At 32.6% G+C, this 23360-nt stretch overlaps 1 protein-coding gene across 1 annotated transcript; it reads left to right on the top strand.

The window, feature by feature from the left end:
- Positions 1-838: 838 nt before the first annotated feature.
- Positions 839-23237, top strand: LOC136027272 (nitric oxide synthase 1-like). The gene is made up of 7 exons (XM_065704350.1): positions 839-908; positions 3048-3190; positions 10513-10594; positions 14787-14995; positions 15300-15469; positions 18288-18501; positions 22797-23237. Exons 2-7 carry the CDS (start codon positions 3142-3144, stop codon positions 22976-22978), a joined length of 906 nt encoding a protein of 301 aa, XP_065560422.1. The 5' UTR covers positions 839-908; positions 3048-3141; the 3' UTR covers positions 22979-23237.
- Positions 23238-23360: the final 123 nt, after the last annotated feature.

Raw genomic sequence — 23360 nt, 5'->3', positions numbered from 1 at the left:
AAACTGAAAACGAAGTTGTAAAAAAAATAGATGACATCTTCGCAAATCGCCAGTCTAATTTCAGCCAAATCTGGAGTGAAGTAGGACTTTGAATAAAGATATCAATTGCCATGTAATCAGTAAAAATGTCTTTTTACAGGACATATTTGGATACTGTCAAAAAATAATGTTTACCCTTTTTAAAGATCAGCAAATGAAAACTTTTCTTATCGGATCTGTTCCAAAGTCATCGAAATCCTTTTGGCGGAACTATTTATGTCATATTTCGGAATAATAAAGTAAATTACAACCATGTTTTTAAAACTACGGAAGGAAGTGGAACTTCATTATGCTGGGAATCGATTTTTTTCCCTTTCAGACTTTTTTTTACTTTTGAAAGATGAAGCATAGCCAATTTCCTACAAATTTTGCTTTGCTTTACACTGTTGTTTTGGGTATGAGGTAAAGGTCAAGAATTGGGCTTCTTGAGAAGCAGACATGCTAGAACAAATGAATTTACATTTTTATATTGCTAATATATTGCTTAATCCCATGGTTTGCATTTTGACAACAACCGTATACCCCTTTTAATGATTTAATATAGTCATATAGTCATAGGTTTGACAAAGAAAATTACCAAAAAAATACGGAACTCTTACTTTATTTTATGCTCCAATTACTAATGAATCCAATTTCCTTGTTTTTTCACATTTTTGTCTGTTTCTGAATTATTTGTCATCGATTATTATGTTCCTTCTCTCTCTACTCAGTTTTAAAATACATGACAGCAGGCTATGGTGTTTCTTTGCGTTTCTTGAAAGGCCCTGGCGATTTTTTTTTTTACATATTGCAACACTGACTGAATACTAATTCAAAGCAGAAAAGAAGAAAGTGCAACAAGTCAATTATATTCTTATGAATCACTATAGGTTTGTAAGGTTTGCCTGTGTTGCTAGAAACTATATCTGATATAGTGGACTTTAATATTTTGTTTTCTTGTGGTACTCTAGAGAAGATGTGATATAAATATATAGGCCTATTCTTCAAACTATGATATGTTAAAGCTAAAATAGCAAAGAGGTTAGGCTAGAATTCCTTTCACTTAAAAAGAAATAAATTGAATCCTACTATAACCCAAGATTTCAAACAGCTTTTGAAAAAGGAACAGGGTACTAAAATCTGTAGATTGCTTCAAGCTGCAATTTAAGGTAAACCAGCTACCAACACCTGCTCATTAAAGTGACAGCCACCCCCCCCCCAAAGAGAAACCCACCTTACTCATTTTCCTTTTTAATGGAAGTTTTTCATCCTTTTCTCTCCAATGCTAAACATATAGCAGACTTTCTAGATCAGTTTGATGCAGCTTTTGAGACGAAGTGCTGCCTAAATTTTAACAAACTACAAATTTTGAAAGGATTTTGAATTAGTTTTGTTAAAATTCTAGTTTAGCTATCTTGGAAAAGGGTTAAGTTAAGAAAATGAATTTAGATTTATGAAAATGAACTTCAGCTCAAATTAAGTAGACTAGCCTACTAGAAAACTTTTCAGTAAAATTCTAGTTTAGTGACTTCTTGCTATCTCAAAAAGGGGTTAGGTTTGGAATGGGTCTACAGGCAAAAGTATATTCCAGGAAGGTTATTTAGAGTACCTAAATCAGCCCCTTCTCCCTTTAATGGGCCCTGAAATTTGCCTACATGACAAGTCTATGCCTGTTGAAATTTTGACAAAACAATATTTTACCTTAATTTTCAGCTAACAGTTGTTTTTTCTCTGCCTTTAGTTCTGTAAATGCAATTCCTGTTATTTGAGTAGAATTTTGAGCCATTTCAATGTTTTTTGTTGTTTTTTTTTAATTTAGGAAATGCATTTGCATATCTTTAAAACCTTATAAATTGGGACTGAGCAAAGTTGTGAAGCTGAAAATAATTTTGTTGTACTTCATTCAAGCAGAAAATCTATGTTGCAGGGTTTCACTTTTATAACACATTTTTAAAGGTCATCAAAGGTCAGGACCCTCTCAAGGGAGAGGAAGTAAAGGCAGGTACTTCAAAATACCTTCCTGGGACATACTTTAGCCTGTAGACCCATCCCTGAAACTTTCATTTTCCTAACTTAACCCCTTTCCAAGATAGCAAGAAGTCACTAGACTAGAATTTTACCAAACTTTTCAGTTTCTCAGCTTTGCTCAATTCTTGTTTTTAAGGATTCAACAATATACAAACAGGCTATATTTCCAAAATTTAGAAAAGACCTATTTAAAAGGGTTAAAATTCTGCTCAAACAATAGAGATTGTATCTTTAGACCTAAAATTTGAGAAAAGGAAATTAATAACTGTAAATTAAGGTAAAATTCTAATACTTGTAGCATGTGTTCCATGTGAACAATGGTTAGACATGGATCAGTTAGTGCTACGCCAAACTTGAAATGGTAGCACAAGACAAGTATTGAATAAAAGAGATGCAAAATGTTGATCACAGAAATTAGAAGGGGTTAAAATAAAAGCTTGGGAATAACTTCCCAGAGTATATTCTTGCCCCTGGATTCATCATTGAAAGTTTCATTTTTCCAACTTAAACCCTTTTCCAAAATAGCAAGAAGTTGTTACACTAGATTTTTATCTTTGTCTCAAAGGCATCTAATTATTAATAATTATTAGATAAAATTCTATCCAGTTTTGAAGGATAACTATTTTTTCTATTATATTTTTTAATTAAGCAGCCTAAACTCCTTCTTTTTTCCTGTTTTTTTTTTTTTTGCAGGGAGCCAGGTCCTTCTTACCCTTCTTTTGTATTGGGTTATCATTGCTTATGTCTAAAAAATGTTTGCTCTTAACACTTTTTTATTCAAATGTGCATTTCAAGTGTTTTAGTCTATTCCCTTTAAAGCATTTTACTTATGCTTAAAAGCTTAAGAAAGTTATTGTATAGGGTTTCTCTAAAACTGTCTAACAATGCTCATCTCTTGTGTGATTAATTAAGAATTGCTTAACTATAAAGAATGAAGTTGGGTAGAAAGAGAAAGTCAGGAATAATCCAGGCCCATTTAGACCATGTATTGTCCTTTTTAGGCTAGCCTACTTGTGAAGCATTCCACTTAAAGCTACTGACAACATAGTTTTTACTATTGGCACAGAATCTTTCCAAGAACCTGTTCAATCAATTATGGAGTTGGTTTCTGCAGATGCTTCTGGAAGACCTCACTTCACAGCATGTAAGTTACATATTGTTATTTTACTCTATTTGGCTAGCTATTTTTTATGAAGTTTTTTAATTATTTGTAAATTCCAAGGAAATGTTCCCCAACTTTCTTGGTCTTTCTTTTTATTCACTGATACTTTATTTCTCCTTGATGGAAGAAAGTTGAACATTAGGGCAATATTATTTTCTGAAAGCAAGAATTTGGGGAGATAAACAAGGAAAAATTGTGGCTGAAATTTTCAATCCCTATCTGTTAGAGCAGGAATCTACAAAAGGTTTTGCCAGAGGGCCACATTGTCTGTCCAACAGGACCTAGGGAGCCAACCACACACTAGAGGTTCAAATTAAAAAGATTCAAAACATAGATGTTGTTTTAATCATATACTATTCCATTTTTAATATTAGTATTACTGAACATCATATTTAATATTATTTAATTATGCATTGATATACTCTACATGGACCCCTGTATTTGTGGAAATGGTAAAATTGTTTCCTGGATGCCAAAATGGTAAATATTCCTGGCTTTAGGTTTCATATTCCCATTGTCAATAGTGACCTGAGATTATGATCTGACAAATTAGCTCTCAAATTGTTTTACACATGTTTCATTCTTAAAATTGTGTGTTTACACATGTATATTGTTTTGAAGATTAAAAAGTATCATGATGCAAAGCTTTTGCATTAGAAAACTTCCTCTGGCAAGAACAGGTAAAAACTCAAAATTTCATCTTTGAACTTGTCCCTAAGAGGGTCATTTGCTTGTAACTTTGTGGCCTCCGGTTGGATTTTATCCAAGCAACTGGTTATAACTGCTTCAAATGGATTTTGAAATTGCCTCACCTCTTGTGAAATTTCACTGAAAGTAGGAGGCTATTTAAATAGCCTTTCAATGACTCTAAATTGATTGGCTTTTCCAGAAATATATATATATATATATATATATATATATATATATATATATATATATATATATATATTATTATATATAATATATAAATAATATATATATACTAGCTGTTGGGGTGGCGCTTCGCGCCACCCCAACACCTAGTTGGTGGGGGCGCTTCGCGCCCCCCCCCAAGCCCCCCCGCGCGCGTAAGTCGTTACGCGCCATAATAGTTACGCGCCATTGTAGTTGTGTCCCTATGTCCCACCTGTGAATATAGATAGATATATATATATGGTTTTAACTACGTAAAACTTGCGAATATACAACATTCTTTGCTGTCCCATTGTCTTTGCATATAAATAGATTGTCAGGTTTACCGACTCTTGAACATGCAACATATAATGGTCCATGGGAAAACAATCTGTATTCAGATCTATACCTCATGATTCTAATGATTGCCCTTGAGCTTTGTTGATGGTGATTGCTAATCGACCATTCCCTGTCCCGGTGTCCCGGTCGTCATTTACATCCCCCTGTTTCCCCCGGTGTCCCCGTTGTAGTTGTGTCCCTGTGTCCCGGTCGTCATTTATATTCCCTGTGTCCCGGTCGTCATTTGTATCCCGGTGTCCCGGTCTGTATATACATTCATTTTTTAGTTTTGTTTTTCTCCTTTATTTTTTTCCTTTTTTTTTCTTTTTTAGCTTATTTAGATTTTTAGATTTTTTAGTTTTTTTATTAGTTTTTAGTTTTTTTTTCTTTTTAGTTTTTTTGTCCCGGTCGTCATTTATATCCCCCTGTTTCCCCCGATGTCCCCGTTGTAGTTGTGTCCCTGTGTCCCGGTCGTCATTTATATTCCCTGTGTCCCGGTTGTCATTTGTATCCCGGTGTACCGGTCTGTATATACATTCGTTTTTTAGTTTTGTTTTTCTCCTTTATTTTTTTTCCTTTTTTTTTCTTTTTTAGTTTATTTAGATTTTTAGATTTTTTAGTTTTTTTATTAGTTTTTAGTTTTTTTTCTTTTTAGTTTTTTTGTAGTTTTTACCTTCTTTTTAGTTTTGTTAATTTTTTTTTTTTTACTTATGTCCTGGTCGTCATTTATACTCCCTGTGTCCCGGTGCTTTGTTGATTGCTAATCGAACATTCCTTTTGTCCTGGTCGCTTTCTCTTTGAGTGTCGTCATTTATTTTTTTCTTTTTTAGTTCTTTTAGTTTTTACCTTTTTTAGTTTTTTTTAGTTTTTTAGATGAAAATTTTTTTTAGTTTTTTCCTTTTTTTCTTTTTAGTTTTTTATTGGTTTTTACCTTTATGTTAGCTTATTTTTCAGTTTTTTCCTTTTTTTTTATTTTTTTTTTATTTTTTATTTTTTTTAGTTTTTTACCTTTTTTTAGTTTTTTTAGGTTTTTTAGTTTTTTTAGTTTTTTAGCTTTTTTACTTTTTTTATTAGTTTTTAGTTTTTTTGTAGTTTTTGCCTTTTTTTAGTTTTTTCAGTTTTTTTTTTAGTTTTTTATTGATTTTTACCTTTATTTTAGCTTATTTTTCAGTTTTTTCATTTTTTTTAGTTTTTTTTAGTTTTTAGTTTTTTTAGTTTTTTACCTTTTTTTAGTTTTTTTAGTTTTTTTAGTTTTTTAGCTTTTTTATTTTTTTTATTAGTTTTTAGTTTTTTTTGTAGTTTTTGCCTTTTTTTTAGTTTTTTTAGTTTTTTAGCTTTTTTATTAGTTTTTAGTTTTTTTTGTAGTTTTTGCCTTTTTTTAGTTTTTTTAGTTTTTTAGCTTTTTTATTTTTTTTATTAGTTTTTAGTTTTTTTTGTAGTTTTTGCCTTTTTTTAGTTTTTTCAGTTTTGACGTCACCTGATCCAGTTTTTTCAGGTGACGTCACCTGATCCACGATCCACAGATCCACAGACAACTTATTTTTATATATATAGATAGTTTTTTTTTTTTTACTTATGTCCTGGTCGTCATTTATACTCCCTGTGTCCCGGTGCTTTGTTGATTGCTAATCGAACATTCCTTTTGTCCTGGTCGCTTTCTCTTTGAGTGTCGTCATTTATTAGTTTTTTCCTTTTTTTCTTTTTAGTTTTTTATTGGTTTTTACCTTTATTTTAGCTTATTTTTCAGTTTTTTCCTTTTTTTTAGTTTTTTTTTATTTTTTATTTTTTTTAGTTTTTTACCTTTTTTTAGTTTTTTTAGTTTTTTTAGTTTTTTAGCTTTTTTACTTTTTTTATTAGTTTTTAGTTTTTTTTTTGTAGTTTTTGCCTTTTTTTAGTTTTTTCAGTTTTTTTTTTAGTTTTTTATTGGTTTTTACCTTTATAGTTTTTTTAGTTTTTTAGCTTTTTTTTTTTATTAGTTTTTAGTTTTTTTTTGTAGTTTTTGCCTTTTTTTAGTTTTTTCAGTTTTGACGTCACCTGATCCAGTTTTTTCAGGTGACGTCACCTGATCCATCCACAGACAGACAACTTATTTTTTATATATATAGATAGTTTTTTTTTTTACTTATGTCCTGGTCGTCATTTATACTCCCTGTGTCCCGGTGCTTTGTTGATTGCTAATCGAACATTCCTTTTGTCCTGGTCGCTTTCTCTTTGAGTGTCGTCATTTATTAGTTTTTTCCTTTTTTTCTTTTTAGTTTTTTATTGGTTTTTACCTTTATTTTAGCTTATTTTTCAGTTTTTTCCTTTTTTTTAGTTTTTTTTTATTTTTTATTTTTTTTAGTTTTTTACCTTTTTTAGTTTTTTTAGTTTTTTAGCTTTTTTACTTTTTTTATTAGTTTTTAGTTTTTTTTTTGTAGTTTTTGCCTTTTTTTAGTTTTTTCAGTTTTTTTTTTAGTTTTTTATTGGTTTTTACCTTTATAGTTTTTTTAGTTTTTTAGCTTTTTTATTTTTTTTATTAGTTTTTAGTTTTTTTTGTAGTTTTTGCCTTTTTTAGTTTTTTCAGTTTTGACGTCACCTGATCCAGTTTTTTCAGGTGACGTCACCTGATCCATCCATCCACAGACAGACAACTTATTTTTATATAGATAGATATATATATATGCTGTTTGACCTATGTGATTGTATAGATGAGTAGGGTTAAGGCCTCATTCAAGTGCTGGTCTATATTAATCACTAATTTAGGAAAACAGTCTTCTGTCTCTCCTTCTGTCTCTATTTTTTTTCTTCTTTTTTTTATGTGTTTGTGCTGTTGCATTGGTGATTTCTCTTTTCATATATATATATATATATATATATATATATATATATATATATATATATATATATATATATATATATATATATATATATATATATATATATATATATATATATATATATATATATATATATATTACTCAAAATTTCATATATATATATATATATATATATATTATATATATATATATATATATATATTATTATATATAATATATGATATATATATATATATATATATATATATATATATATATATATATATATATATATATATATATATATATATATGCTGTTTGACCTATGTGATTGTATGGATGAGTAGGGTCAAGGCCTCATTCAAGTGCTGGTCCATATTAATCTCTAATTTAGGAAAACAGTCTTCCTTCTCTCTTTCTGTCTCTCTTTTTTTTTTTTTTTTTTTTTTTTTTTTTTTTTTTTTTTTTTTTTTTTTTTTTTTTTTTTTTTATGTGTTTTTGCTGTTGCATTGGTGATTTCTCTTTTCATAATATATATATATATATATATATATATATATATATATATATATATATATATATATATATATATATATATATATATATATATATATATATATATATATATATATATATATATATATATGTATATATATATAATATATATATATATAATATATATATATATATATATATATATATATACATATGAATTAACACCACTTCTTTCTCAATTTAAGAAAAATAATCATACCCTTAGAAGAGTTTTTGGTAAATTAACTTTAGTGTTTTTCTTCTATGTTTGAAATCTTTGAAATTTTATTTCAAGGTTGTTTTTTTTTTAGGAAGTTACCCCAATCTTTTTGTATTTAGCTTAACTGAAACATATAATATTTGATTTTTTAGAATGAAAGAGTCAAATTTTATATTATGATGAATAATCAAATAATGAGTATAAGTCTATTTTATTGCCTAACTATCAGCAATGAAATGTCCTTCTCATGGCCATGACTTGAGGTCTTAATAATAATTAGTCTCTTTAGTTTCAATTAATCTTTATTCGTCACTGCCAAGGTTAAATAATATTTGGTAAACAAATTTTGTAACCACAATGTCAAACTGTTCTATAGTGAATTTGTCATTAACAGTTGTTTGAAGAAGTCTGCAAAAAATTCAAAACTTTGGTTTCATACCATAGCATCATTAGACCCATATTTGGATACAATATCCTGTGTGGCTGTTTTTGTCTGTTGCTTTGGGAATTGGTACTTCTGTCTTTTGAAAAAAAAGCAAGAAACTCAAGCTCTTTTTATTGTGCATGTTTAATCTTCTCTGGAAGATATACTAGGTGACTTGCTGAAGAAGAAGAAGAGAAAGGCTTGAAAAACTACTTCCACGCAATTTATTGTATAAAAAACAATAAAACAAAGTATGTTGTTTTCAATTGATTACTCTCATACAGGGTAAATGCAAAAGGAACCACTAAAGCAGAAGTTTTTCTGTGTGGTCTTGTTGCTCTGACATTTTCAAGTCCTACAGAAACACTAAGTACCTGCCTAAAGCTGAACCTTCCCTATCTCTGCTAGTTACTATTTTACCTCACGTGTTGAATGTATTGAATCACGTGTTGAATGAACATATATTATCTGACACAAATTATCTGTGGGTAGGGGCACATTATCAGAAAGTTTGACAACAGACCAGACTACAAGGAGGAGACCAAAGGAAGCTGTAGCATCTGCCTGAGTAGTCGATTCACAAGAACAACTGCTAAATCAGCTATAAATTAAGTGAAAGTTGTTTCTTTTTGGTGATGTTCAAGTGTTTCACATTTCGAGAGAAAAGTTGCTAGAATTTTTATCAGGACGTTTTCAAATCATTTAGTATTAAAGTTGTATTAAGGTTACCATTAAGGCTACTGAAGATTTCAAATGAATACTATAGAATCTTTCAATCTGTTATTTCCTTGTGCTAGGAAACAACATAATATAAACAAAATAATACATTTTGCTCACATTGCTCTTTACTTAGGCAGTGCTATTGCACTGCCTATGATATGGCTTTTTTTTCATTTTACTTGACTTGAAATAATTGTAGACCACATAATCAGATGGTCTAATTTCTTTGTACCTCACTTGATGAGAAAATTTTGTTTAGACACAATATAGCCATGATTGGGGTAAAGGTCTAATGGAGTTTTGGTACCATTTGAAAACTAAGAGACACCTTTTTTGGATTTATTTTGAAGCTTCTTATTTTTGCCTTGTCCAGTTGTACGTTTTTCTTTGTTCCCAATGATGCCGCAATTGGTTGCTTTTGCATTTATCTTGTACAAGAGTAATCAATTGAAAAACAACATACCTTGTTTTATTGTTTGTATTTTTAGATAATAAATTGCCTGGCAGTAGTTTTTCAAACCTGTTTCTTCTTCTTCAGAAAGTCACCTTGTACGTCTTCCAGTGAAGATTAAACATGCACAAAAAAGGAACCTGAGTTTCTTGCTTTCTTTTTGTTTCTCAAGACAGAAGTACCAATTCCCAAAGCAACAGACAAAAACAGCCACACTGGATATTGTATCAAAATATGGGTCAAACAACGCAATGGTTTCCAACAAAAGTTTTGAATTTTTAGCAGAATTCAGAAGGGAATCTAAATCAGATAATTAAGTTAATAATTAGTAACTTGAAAGTTTTACGTCTTTTGGCTATCTAAAAATCGCCTGCTCAATAGAATTTGGGCACTAGTTTGGTAAAAATTTTTGTTTTGTGACGGGAAATGGCAGAAATTGGATGTTTGCTATGATGTGGTTGTTTCTGTAAAACAAAAAAAGATTGGTTGGTTCCATCTTGAAAAAAAAAAAAAAAAAAAAAAAAATGGAAGGTTGGACAACTTTTGTAAGGGCTGTTTTTTCTCTTCTTGGAAATTTACTGTTAATTTTATGTTTATCTCAGTCACAATGAAACTCAACAAGTTTCACGTATTCAGAATTTCCATAAAAGGCAGATTCTTTAAATATCTATTTTGTTGTTAAAATGGGGCTACATTTGCTACTGTCGCGGGTTGCTTTTAACTTTGATTCTGTTACCACCACAACTTGAACGTTGGATTGTGTTACCACCTAAGGCAAACAATTTTGAGCAACATAAAATTTTTACGCCATTTGAAGGGAAATGCTGTATGCCCTGCTATTTGGTCAAGTTATTTCAAATGAATATGGAGTATAGAAAATCAGATATTTTCCCTAGTGAGTGTCTGTTTAATTTTTTTTTATTTTTCTAGATTTATCCAAGTATCTTCAGGAAAACGTTTTACCTCTTAAGGTGACATTTAAAGGTGTTCATCCTGGTAGCAGGGACGCTGGGTAAGGCTTTTCCTATTATTCATTTCTCTCTCTCTTTCACCTAACATTAAGGAACAATTGCAAATTTTGACAAGGGATATTAAATTGGCATGCACGTTAGGGTGTTCAGGTGCATGAAATAATACACCATGCAAAAATGTCACCCTTATATTTGAATATGTAGGGGTAGCTCAATGACATTAATGTTTTGAATACCAAAAAACAATAGTTTTACATATTGTTTAAAAACACAATTTATGTTAATATTCCCATGTAAGCAATAATTAGTAGCCTGGTTCAGTCTTACTTATTTAACTGAAGAAATTCAAACTAGTTTAATATTCTTTGCAATAGCATGCATGTTTTTTAACATAACACTGTTTTTGGACATAACATCACTGATTGAGCTCTTAATCATAATTCAGTTTGTCAATTAAGAGTGAAAAACCGGTCCACACAGTCAGCCGCCTTGAAAGCCGAGTTTCAATGTAACATACCACTTGTAGTTCACTGGGATAGCAAGCTCATTGCTGGCTTGACAAGCAAAGAGCAAGTTGATCGACTACCCGTCATAGTTTCAGGAAAAGGGGTCTCCGACAGTTGCAAAACTGACCAGTGGTACTGGTGAAGCCTAAGCATCAACTGTATAATCTGCAATAGAAGACTGGTGCATCACGGAAAACATCCATGCAATGTGCTTTGACACAACCAGCTCCAACACTGGTCGACTGGCTGGAGCGTGTATTCTATTGGAACAGAAGATTGGTACGGAGCTTTTTTCCCTTGCATGCAGGCATAACGTCATGGAGTTGCTCATCGGTGCTGTATTTCAAGTTTGTCTTGGATGAACATCTGCTCCTCAAGTTCCAATATTCACTCGTTTTCAGCAGTACTGGATGTTTGTTGATCAATCCAGGTTTGAAACAGGAATGTCAAGTGATGCTGTATCTACGTCAGTTCAAGATATCAAGGACAGTAACCATGAGTTTACTAAGGGTTATCTTAGAGAAAGTCAACGAAGGGATGATCACAGAGAATTTTTGGAGCTAGTTATAATCTTTCTGGGCTTGGTTCCTGAGAGAGGATTTTGATTCATGGCACCCGGAGCTACACACAATGCACGATGGCTGTCAAAGGTCATCTACAGTCTGAAAATTTGGATGTTCAGAGGGGAGTTTCATTTGAGTAAGAAAGAAGAAAAGGGGTTGCAAGATGTGTCTATCTTTGAAGCACGTGTTTATCTAAGAGCGTGGATGACAGCTTTGAAACCAGCTAGTGCTCCATATCATGATTATCAATGATTATAATCACTGTTGGACTATTTGGCAATCAATTCAGAAATTTCCAGAGTGATGTCCATGAAGATGGCCAACCATTTGTGGTATCTATCTCCAGAAACAGTAGGTCTGGCGTTGTTCAATGATTTCATGGATTATGACACAAAGAAACAAATGGTGGAAGGAGTAAAACTCATTGAAGAAGAACAGTCTGTGAAAGAACACTCAAGGAAAATATCTGTGGACTTAAAACATTCAAAGAAAAGAAATTTGAAACATTTTTTTCAGCAAAGTCCATGGCCCTGTTTCACATGATGGATCTTCTGCATAATTTTCTTGACATAGACCAAGACAATTGGGCGGAACAAGAAGACTACATCCATGCAGCAGAGACAGTTTTGTCAATCAGTGCTGTTAATGATCATGCTGAAAGGGTGGTGGCTCTTGTTCAGGAACTAATAGGAAACATTACCAAAGACGAAAGTCAGTTGCAGTTTCTACTGAAAGTGGTCCAAACTCATCAAAAGTTATATCCTGACAGTAAAAAAGAAACACTGTCCACAATCGACATCGGACTTCTTCATTCTGTATCTAATGATTGTTCAATATGCAATACACTGTACTTAATTTGTGACTACTAACTATACTGACTAACTTTAACTATATTTTCACAGTATTAATCTACATCTCTACAGTATTAACCTCATTATTAATGTTATTTTATTAGGCCTATAGTATTGATAAAAAGTGTGACAATATTTATATTATTTGCGTCACTATTTTTTATATTACAATTGATAATTAATTAAATCTATATATATAAAATTATATATGAAATTAAAGAAAAATAATATCATTATTATGATGCAAATAAAGTTGCAGACAGTTACTTCTATACTACTGAATAATTTTTATCTGCATTAGTTAAATTGTTTTGAGTAAATGGACTTCTGCATTAAATATGATTCGTTTTAAGTAACTGTATCTGTATTGTAATCTTTTAGGCCATTGAGCTACCTTTAAATATTATTTAAAAAGGTTCATACTTACCCAGTAGTGTTTTTACATGGAAAGGAAAAATTGTGGGGGGGGGGGTAAGACCTAGAAAAACTAAAAAAATAATTTTTTTTCACCATATAAGCACCAGCCTAATGCATGTATACGTTTATTGGGAAGGGACATATTTGAATAAATAACTAGAGTAAAGCAGGGGAAATGTCAGAAAGATTAATGATTATAAGATTACAATGAATAATTAGAGATCATGTAGCTTCCCTAGGAGCACGTTTCAAATGACATTGTTTGCTCTATTTAGTATTCATTTATTCTCAGTGTATTGTATCAGATTAACGACGCTTCTTGACTACTAATTCTTGGCCAAAAATCTAAAAGGAAGAAAAGTTAAGGGTTTGAAGCTCTAATTTGAAATGTTTGAAAACTTCTTTTCGTAACTACTGCTACTACTACTATCTTGTATAGGAAAACATTTCATTAAGAATTGGTTTTTTTTTATCTAAGGCTCCTCAAAGATGCAAGGGGTCATTCCCTTTCACTTTATGTGAAAAAATTGCATTTTTTTTATGTAATTTTTTAAGGAAATTCTCCCGCGCCCCTATATATAATCCTGGACGTGCCCCCATGTAATAAGCCTATAAAAAGTACAAATAAGCCTAAAAATCAATCAAGCCAAAAAAGACCATTAAATTTCTAGCCAACCACTTCCTCCTCCCATATCCTTCATGTCGTTTATTAGATCTACTGAAAAGTTGCATTTTACCAACTCAAAGGCTCCATTAGTAGTAGCTAAGATGTATTTAGTAGTGTCTGTTCAAGGAAATTAGATTTGGGGGAATGTATATTTCAAAGTCTAGGGGTTTGGGCGGTAACTTTGTTATTTTTTCAATGAAAGTATTCAATCAGTGCCTTTTTTTTAATGGAAAGACCAACAAAAATTCAACATAAGGGGAGAGAAAGCATGATCTTGGGTAGGGGAGGGGGGTAAGCCACTTTGCCTTACTACTTTCTCCTCGAATGACACCACTGGATGAGTTTAATTTGGTAACTAAATTTTAATGCTAAGTTATGGGCCACTCAAGACCCCTTGTATGTCTAATACTATATAATAGGCCTGATAATAAGCCTAAAGGTGTGATCTAAACATAATCTTCGCTTTAAGTATAATGTTGGAAAAAGTTGAACAGTTGATATATTCGGTTTATAAAAATGAAATCCCTCTCTATGATTTTTCCCTATTTTGTTAATAGGATCATTTTTTTTTTTCAGGGGGAGTGTCATTATTTATCTTCCTTTGATCTAACACCTTTGGTTAAATTGTCTTTATAAAGTTGTCTGTTCTTACTTTTTCTGATGTTGGATCTTTTTCCATTCTCTTGCATTTGATACTGCCTGCATAAGATTCTTACTCTATGACCAGAAAGATTAAAAATTATTTAACACTTTACTCTCTGGCTATAAAGACGAATCTTAAGGGTGAAGGGAAGGTGGACGAGGGTGAAACCCACTATTCAAGGGCTTTGAACCACGATGATTCTGAGCGTTTTTTTTTTTTTCGATCTGCTGTTGTTTGCGAAGGCTTTCGGATTTTTACTTACATTCCTGAAATTTGGTTTAGTAATTATTTTTACTATTTTGTCTAAATGGGATAATAGTTACCATTTCTGACGAGATGCAAATAGAAATCTCTTTTTGAATGTGACAATCCTGTTCTAAAGACTATTCCCAGTTACTTAGGAATTTGGTTCACTCTTTACTTGGTTGTAGCTGTTGCTGCAGCCATTGAAGTAATATGACCATGTTGCAAAGGGGCATAAGTGGATTTCCTAAGGTTTCCGCGCGTGCTTTCCTAGCCATGGGCCCTGCAGGTTTTGTGTTTGATTCAATACAAGCATATACATATCTTGTGTTATCTATTCTAGTCCATGCACTATTGTAATCAGATTATCTTGGCAACATTTGGGCTTGAATAGCCCTGTCTCGTTCGAGCCTGGCGATCTGCTTGGAGTTTTGCCAGAAAATTCTAATGATATGGTTTCGAAGCTCCTAAAGAGGCTGCATTTGGACTCAAATTTCACCTCGTTTGTGGTTCAACGTTTGATGATACAAAAGAAAACGTTGACTATGGAAGGTAATATTTCCTCTATTGATGCTTGTACTTCTGCTTTATTCCGTTATGTTATTGTGGGGTATTGGGGGGGGGCAACTATCCTCGCTTTTGCACACCTTTCCCGTTTGTATTCCCCATTTTTCTCCAGGAACCCATCTAGAGCTGGGTTGATTCTGGCTGAGCTTACATTTTCTTGCTTGTAGTTCTTAAATCGAGTTGTTGAGTCAGTGCCTTTGTACAGCCTTATATTTTATCTGTTGTGATATTACATGTTTGTTCTTGGATTCTTGCCTTTACTTTATATCTCCAAATTTATTTATTTCAGGTCCAAGGGAAGAATGGGTTCCATATGAAAATCTACCTCCTGCTACAATATATGAGTGGTTCAAAAAGTTTTTGGATATTACAACTCCCCCAACCCAATTGCTTCTAAGTGAAGTCTCTACCTACGCTACAAATCAAACAGAAAAAGAAAACTTGAACTTGCTCTCACAGGTACTTTTTTAAACTCAAATTGTATAGCCATTAAGTTTCGATTATTCAAAGGCGAGGTAGTCTCACTTCAAATTCGTCTTTTTTTTTTTTTTTTTTTTTTTTTTTTTTTTACACCGGGTAATTCTTTTTAGATTTTTGCATTTCAAGTTTCTAATTTTTTATAGAGGCGTTCCTTGGACAAGCGAAAATCGTGGCTAAACAAATTCCTTTCTAATCTAACAACTTGAGCAAAATCAACGGTGGACAGGTTTTCCAGCAAAAAAGTTTCCAACGATTTTCTCTCTGAAGAAATAATATGTCGTTTCTGTTTTTTGTCCTTAATAATATGGACTAGGGTTTTTAACTGTAGTGTATGGGCAAATTGCGCTTCTTTTCGGGTATTTAAATGTAATTTATATCTTAAAGACTTGGGAATAAGGTTTTCCTTTCTACAGGATTCTAAAAAATTTTGTTGATCGATAATATTAGCATGTTTTTTACCTAGACTAATAAAATAAAAGATATCATAGGTCATCTGCTCCCCATAAGCTAGACGAAAATAGCGACGAAGACCACACTGCCTTTCCATAACAAACAAATACAACGTAGAAACAATAGGGAAAGTTTTTTTCAAGACAATGGAAATTATTTATGTAGATATTTCGGCCCTGTGTCCAAGGGCCGTCTTCAGCACAATACAATACTATATATATATATATAAAAGAACCTACATCAAATTGTGAGAATTAAAACTGATTAGTTAAAAACACTTATTAAAACATATTTTTTTTTTAAATATAGCCCTAGCATCCTTACTTCAGCGAAGTTCAACCAGGACTGGCGAAAAGAATGAAATGAAGAAATATAAACTCATTCAAACTAAAGAGAATAAAATGATTAGATGCAATTTCTTAAAGCTAATCTTGCTTGTTTAGCAGCCTGTCTCAAAGGCCTTTTCGTAGTTGGTTCAGTACTATTATAAATTGGTTTAGTAAAATATTTTGGTAGATCCATTACCAAAAAGAATATCTCTGATAAAATTTATTTCTGCATTTATATATGAATGGGAGCAAATATTTAGGGCACGATCAATGAGGGAAATTACAACTGCTCTTTTAACTTGTGGGGGGTGATTTGAATTAAAGTGATTCATATATAAATGCAGAAATAAATTTTATCAGAGATATTCTTTTTGGTAATGGATACCCCATTCCTTTTGTAAATAAAATAATTAGCCGTAGAATAAAAAGATATTCTTGTAAAATCGAAGAAGATACTTCACAATGTGAGGCTATTGATAAGCCCTCAAATATTGTCTATCTTCCGTATATCCCAAAGATTACAACAAAATTAAAAAATATTTGCACAAAAAATAATCTGTTCGTAGTTTTTACTAATAATTTTAAAATCATCAATTTCTTAAATTCGGGTAAAGATAAGACCCCAGTTACTCGCCAAAGAGGGGTCTATCAAATACCCTGTGATTGCGGAAAATACTATGTAATACATCAGAATCTAGACAAAAGGTTACAACAGCATAAAAATGACATAGACAAGGCCTTAATTTCAAATGGTTCCAACAACTCCTTTGATTCTGCTCTAGGTTGGCATATATTTAATAATCCGTCCCACATGATACTTTTTGAAAACTCTTCACTCATTAGTAATGATTTGGGAATAAAACAGGTGGTTCGAGAATCAATTGAAATTAATCTCAAAATAAATAAAAATATTTCTTTGAACAGGGACTTGGGGGAATACTCACTAAATTCTTTATACTCAAATTTAATTAAATATGATCTAACAAAATATTTTACTAAACCAATTTAAAATAGTACTGAACCAACTACGAAAAGGCCTTTGAGACAGGCTGCTAAACAAGCAAGATTAGCTTTAAGAAATTGAATCTAATCATTTTATTCTCTTTAGTTTGAATGAGTTTATATTTCTTCATTTCATTCTTTTCGCCAGTCCTGGTTGAACTTCGCTGAAGTAAGGATGCTAGGGCTATATTTAAAAAAAAATATGTTTTAATAAGTGTTTTTAACTAATCAGTTTTAATTCTCACAATTTGATGTAAGTTCTTTTATATATATATATATATAGTATTGTATTGTGCTGAAGACGGCCCTTGGACATAGGGCCGAAATATCTACATAAATAATTTCCATTGTCTTGAAAAAAACTTTCCCTATTGTTTCTACGTTGTATTTGTTTGAAGAAAAAACGGGTTTAATTTTTGTAAAGCAGTGAACATAATAAAATATAAACTACACTTTAGCTAACAAAAATAAAAATATACTCCGAATATTTCGGCCCCACGTCCAGGAGCCTTTCTCAGCGGAAAAATTAAGGAGAAAATTACACACCAACAATTTAAGACTTTTTTTTAAGACATTATAATTAATATTATTTAAGACATTATAAAAATGCCACGACAACTAAAACACCACAAAAAATATAAACAATAAAATAAATAAGAAACAAAACTCACATTATAAAACAAACACTCCCGCACTGACTGTAACTTTGGAAAAACTAAAGTAATTGTATATATTGACACTTTCCTCTTCCACAATCGGTGTACAAATGGGAATCTATTAAAAATGAAAATTATAAATACTTGCAACAATACGAAAAGAGGTCACCCAACCACCAAATCCAATCAAAATCTAATAACTTGCCTGGGTATATCATGCAAATTAGTTCAAGACACTAAGTTGTACGGCGGCCTTATATTTTTTTTTTCAATTTCCTGTGCACAGCTAAAAAAAACAAAAAACTATAGCTTAGGGTTTGAAATATGTCGCAAAATTAACTTACGTAAAATTTATTTCAGGATGTGGGGGTGTATGAGCAGTGGAAGCATTCCAATAGGCCAACAATACTCAGCTTCCTTGAAGCGTTTCCCTCACTGAGTATACCTCCCGAAGCTATCATTTCAAAAATTCCCTTAATGAAGCCACGCTACTATTCGGTATCGTCCTGTTTGTCAATGAGTTTGCCAACCTCTGTGGATCTAATAGTTGGGGTTGTCAAATTTACTACTGAAGGTAAGCGATATCATCATTGAAATAGAATGAAATTCAGTGTTCATTAAGGTGAAGCACGTAAAAAAAGAAGAAGAAAATACGTACCAGGTTATAGACTCAATTATTTAAGTTGCTAAAGATATAACCTATTGATCGGATAAGATTTTTAACCATTAAAAGCTGTTTACTTTTTTTTACTTATATCAAACTCGGTATCTTGTAAATAATCAGTTCGTGCATTCCTTTTTGAAAGAAACAGGCTTGGGTCACTTCAGTGGTGCTTTCTATAAATGCTCTAAAATATTTATGATTAGAGCTATGATTGTAAATTTATTGTAAAATGTTCAAGCACACATACCCAACTTAAAAAAAAAAATACTAGACAATAGTCTAAACCGTCTGCTTAATTAGCTTTTTTGATTGCCCTCTCAAATAGCCCTTTTTTCATTCAAAAGGTAATTCTGACCTTTGGACCTCATAAATTCCATTCGCTTTGCTCGGACTTCCGGCCTTCTTGAATGAATTGGAGTCCAATTTAATGCGAGTTCTATGTATTTTTTTTTCTACTTTGTTGAATACAAAAACTGTCTAGTCCATGTTGCTTATAGTTTTAGGTATATGATTAATGGTCGCTTCATTGGATTAAATAAAAAAACTGATTTTTTTAGCTGAAAGTAAGGAGCGACATTAAAACTTAAAACGAACAGAAATTACTCCGTATATGAAATGATTTGTCCCCTCCGCAATCCCTCGCTCTTTACGCTAAAACTTTTAATTGTTTTAAAAAGTAGAATTGTGGCAAAGAGTCAAACTTTAGCGTAAAGAGCGAGGGATTGCGGAGGGGACAAATCATTTCATATACGGAGTAATTTCTGTTCGTTTTAAGTTTTAATGTCGCTCCTTACTTTCAGCTAAAAAAATTAGTTTTTTTTTATTTAATTTCTGAACGTTTTTGAATTAATGCATGTTTGGTTTTGGCTCTCCGCACATAAATTATTAAAATGAAATTTGTATATTAATTCTTTTTTTGGCTAAAGGGCTTTCTCTTAGATTTGATCAGATGATTTTGAGAAATAAGGGGTGGAGAAGGAGGCCTAGTTGCCCTCCAATTTTTCGGTTACTCAAAAAGGCAACTAGAACTTTTAATTTTTAACAAACGTTTTTATTAGTAAAAAATATACGTAACTTGAGAATTAACTTACGTAACAAACTTTCATAACCTTATATTTTTATTATGTATACGAGGGGGTTTGTACCCTCGTTAATACCTCGCTCTTTACACTAAATCGTAAGTTTTGTTCCAATTCTTTAAGAATTACCCCTGAATCAGAAAGGCCGTAGAATAAATAGTTGAAATTACTAAAAATACTTTAGCATAAAGAGCAAGGTATTTATCTCCTCCTAAATACCTCGCTCTTTATGCTAAAGTATTTTTAGAATCCCTCATATGTGTAATAATCTCTGTTCGTTTTAAGTTTCAATGCTACTCCTTCCTTTCATTTGAAAAAAACGTTTTCATGTTTATTTTTCATTGTTTTCTTATAGTAATGCTAGAGAATCCTGCGCCCTTGTCATTGAATTTTTCTTCCCCCATGACAGATTCCTCCAAGGAAAGATCCTCCAACATAGCCCCCTCTCCTCAGCCCCACCCCTAAACAAAATAAAATCCCCCTGAAAACGTCTGTACACTTCCCAATAACCATTACTATATGTAAACACTGGTCAAAGTTTGTAACTTGCAGCCCCTCCCCCAGGGTTTGTGGGGGAGTAAGTCATCCCCAAAGACATAGTTATTATGGTTTTCGACTATGCTGAACAAAATGGCTATCTCAAAATTTTGATCCGTTGACTTTGGGAAAAAATGAGCGTGGGAGGGGGCCTAGATGCCCTCCAATTTTTTTGGTCACTTAAAAAGGGCACTAGAACTTTTCATTTCCGTTTGAATGAGCCCTCTTGCGACATTCTAGGACCATTTGGTCGATACGATGACCCCTGGGGAAAAGAAAAAAAAAAACAAACAAACAAATAAACACGCACCCGTGATTTGTCTTCTGGCAAAAAATACAAAATTCCACATTTTTGTAGATAGGAGCTTGAAACTTCTACAGTAGGGTTCTCTGATAGGCTGAATCTGATGATGTCATTTTCGTTAAGATCCTACGACTTTTAGGGGGTGTTTCCCCCTATTTTCCTAAATAAGGCAAATTTTCTCAGGCTCGTAACTTTTGATGGGTAAGACTAAACTTGATGAAACTTATATATTTAAAATCAGCATTAAAATGCGATTCTTTTGATATAGCTTTTGATATCAAAATTCAATTCTTTAGAGTTTTGGTTACTATTGAGCCGGGTTGCTCCTTACTACAGTTCGTTACCACGAACTGTTTGAAAAGGACAGCATTTGCCCAAATAGTATTATAACAGCAAAACTGCTGATAATTTCTGATTATGTACAGTTTCAATTGATAAAATATAATAATAAAGCATTATAAACTAGGTTAAATAATGACCTTAATTTCTAAATATAATTCAGTCCCCTGTAAATCAAGGAGGCACACTCGTGCCTCTTTAAAGAGGCGAGCCACGACAATGTTAAGCGATCTTCGGTTCTAGTGGTCGCAGAGGGATGGGGAGGGATGCATTTCGTAGCCCGAGCTCCAACTAAGAAACCTGCCAAATTTCATCCCCCTCCGACTTTTCCTTCATGGGGAAAATCTGGCCGAAAGTTTCGACCCGTCAACCCCAGCCCCCCTTTAACGTTGTCCGATCGGGCTGAAATTCACAAGTTAAGGTCCCCTAGGGCCCAGGAGCTTATCCGCAAAATTTCAGTTCGATCCGATAACTCCTTCCCTGTTTTCCAGAAACCACGCATAGCCACTTATTGTTCATGTTCTCCTTTTTTTTTTCGGCCCCTACAGGTCACAGCCGACATCGGATCTGGGTGTACGAAGACTCATTCGACGCGGGATTCTCCGATTAAGTGCCCTGGAAAGTTTCGTCGGAAAATCTTAACCCCCCGATTTTCTAGCTTAGAAAAACCCATTTTCCCATAAAAGCCCATGTTAATTTTTGAAATTCTTAAAAGTTATTTAGACTCATTCGACGCGGAATTCTCCGAGTAAATACCCTGGAAAGTTTCGTCGGAAAATCTTAACCCCCCGATTTTCTAGCTTAGAAAAACCCATTTCCCCATAAGAGCCCATGTTAATTTTTGAAATTCTTAAAAGTTATTTAAAAGTTATATTTATACACATGCAGGTATGCAGCTCAGTCGGTAGAGTGTGGGACTTCTAATCCTAAAGTCAAGGGTTCAAGTCCCTTATCGGGCGGTTTTTTTTCACAAGATCAAAATAAAAGTGTATAATTTTGATAACACCTGGACTGCTTATCATTTGAGAGATAACAGAATATTAGCTTCTTATGAGCAAAAGAAACATTTCGGTCATTCTATCTATTTTTTTTTCTATTTCATACAATGATTTAAAAGTGGGGGGCTGGGGGGCGGCAGCCAACCAACTTCCTCTCCTAATTCCTGTACGAGGAGTACAGGAATTATTAAATTACATCCACCATGGATTGTAGAAAAACGTACAGAAATAATATGAAAAAAACTTCGTTTTCTTAAAGAGTTAAAGAGGCTGCGTCCCAAATTCGAACCTTAAAACGTACAGGAATTAGGAGAGGCAGTAGGGGGGCTGCCGCCCCCCAAACCCCCCGCTCTTGGCTTCGGAAAGGCCCTCTTTTAATTAACAAAAAATTGAAATGAATGAATAATGGAACAACTTCGAAAAATGTTAAACACAAGAGGACAGGAGAACCATTGCGCCGAAACTAGTAATTAGTAACAATGAAGTCCCCCCACAACAAAAAACCTGTACAAAAGAGTCTTTAAAAGCGGGGGGTTTGGGGGGGGGGGCGGCAGCCCCCCTACTGCCTCTCCTTATTCCTGTACGTTTTAAGGCTCGACTTTGGGGTGCAGCCTCTTTAACTCTTTAAGAAAACGAAGTTTTTTTCATATTATCACTCTAATAAGTATAGCATGTTCAAGTCCGTATATAGAATACATAGTTTATTTCCATAGTACGCGTTAATTGATTTCACACACCTTTTTGTTTACCAACCCCATATTTCTCATTTGGAGTTGAGTTGACTGTGGCCAAGCTCATAGAATAATGCCAGTGACACTTTTTCTATAGTTGGACCTCATCTCTGAAATGAGTTCCCTCCTTCTTGAAATGACATTTTTGTTGCGTCTTAACGCTTGGGCCAAAAAAGGTTTCTCTCTTTTTATTACAAATTAGTCTCTTTTTTTCCAGATGGTTCATCTCGAAATGGTCTCTGTTCCATGTACCTGAATGAAGCAGCTGTGGGAACAATCGTAAACGCCTTCTTCAGGAGGTTTGTATCTGTAATATTTACTGTGTTTTACTATAAAGTTTCAAGGGAGGGGAGGTTCTCTTCCATGAAAATCCTCCAAGGACTATTCTTGCTAGAATAATGATAATTCTAAGAAGTGAACATCAATGAATGCAAAAATGTAAATTCATTGGTTTAGTGATGAACTTTATCTCAACCTTGGAGCACAATTTTAGGTATATACTCTCCTGAACATATATTGCAGCTTCTTAGTGTCAAACATTTGCAAATTGACTGTTTTGGATCCTTGCTTAACCAAAATCAATAAAACTTTCAGATAAAGTTATTCTTTCTTGGAAAAATATGAACTTTGTTATTTAGTGGCTTCAGGTTCGATTTTTTTGCTTTTACTTGAGGAATTGAACAGCTTTGTGATGTGCTTTATGTTTCTCCTCTTCTTACCTGCAAGTGAGACTGAATATTATACATAAGATACCATAATTTAAGTGCCACGAGGATTTTTG

Source organism: Artemia franciscana, chromosome 5 (genome assembly GCF_032884065.1).
Source record: "Artemia franciscana chromosome 5, ASM3288406v1, whole genome shotgun sequence".
In the NCBI taxonomy this organism is placed as follows: domain Eukaryota; kingdom Metazoa; phylum Arthropoda; class Branchiopoda; order Anostraca; family Artemiidae; genus Artemia; species Artemia franciscana.
Note: the sequence above shows the minus strand (reverse complement) of the source record. Positions and strands in the feature narration are given on the sequence as shown.

Coding starts and splice junctions, on each gene's coding strand:
- LOC136027272 (XM_065704350.1), top strand. CDS start 3,142: ATGGAGTTGGTTTCTGCAGATGCTTCTGGAAGACCTCACTTCACAGCA. Junction 3,191..10,512: donor AAGACCTCACTTCACAGCAT/GTAAGTTACATA, acceptor TTATTTTTCTAG/ATTTATCCAAGTATCTTCAG. Junction 10,595..14,786: donor CCTGGTAGCAGGGACGCTGG/GTAAGGCTTTTC, acceptor TATCTATTCTAG/TCCATGCACTATTGTAATCA.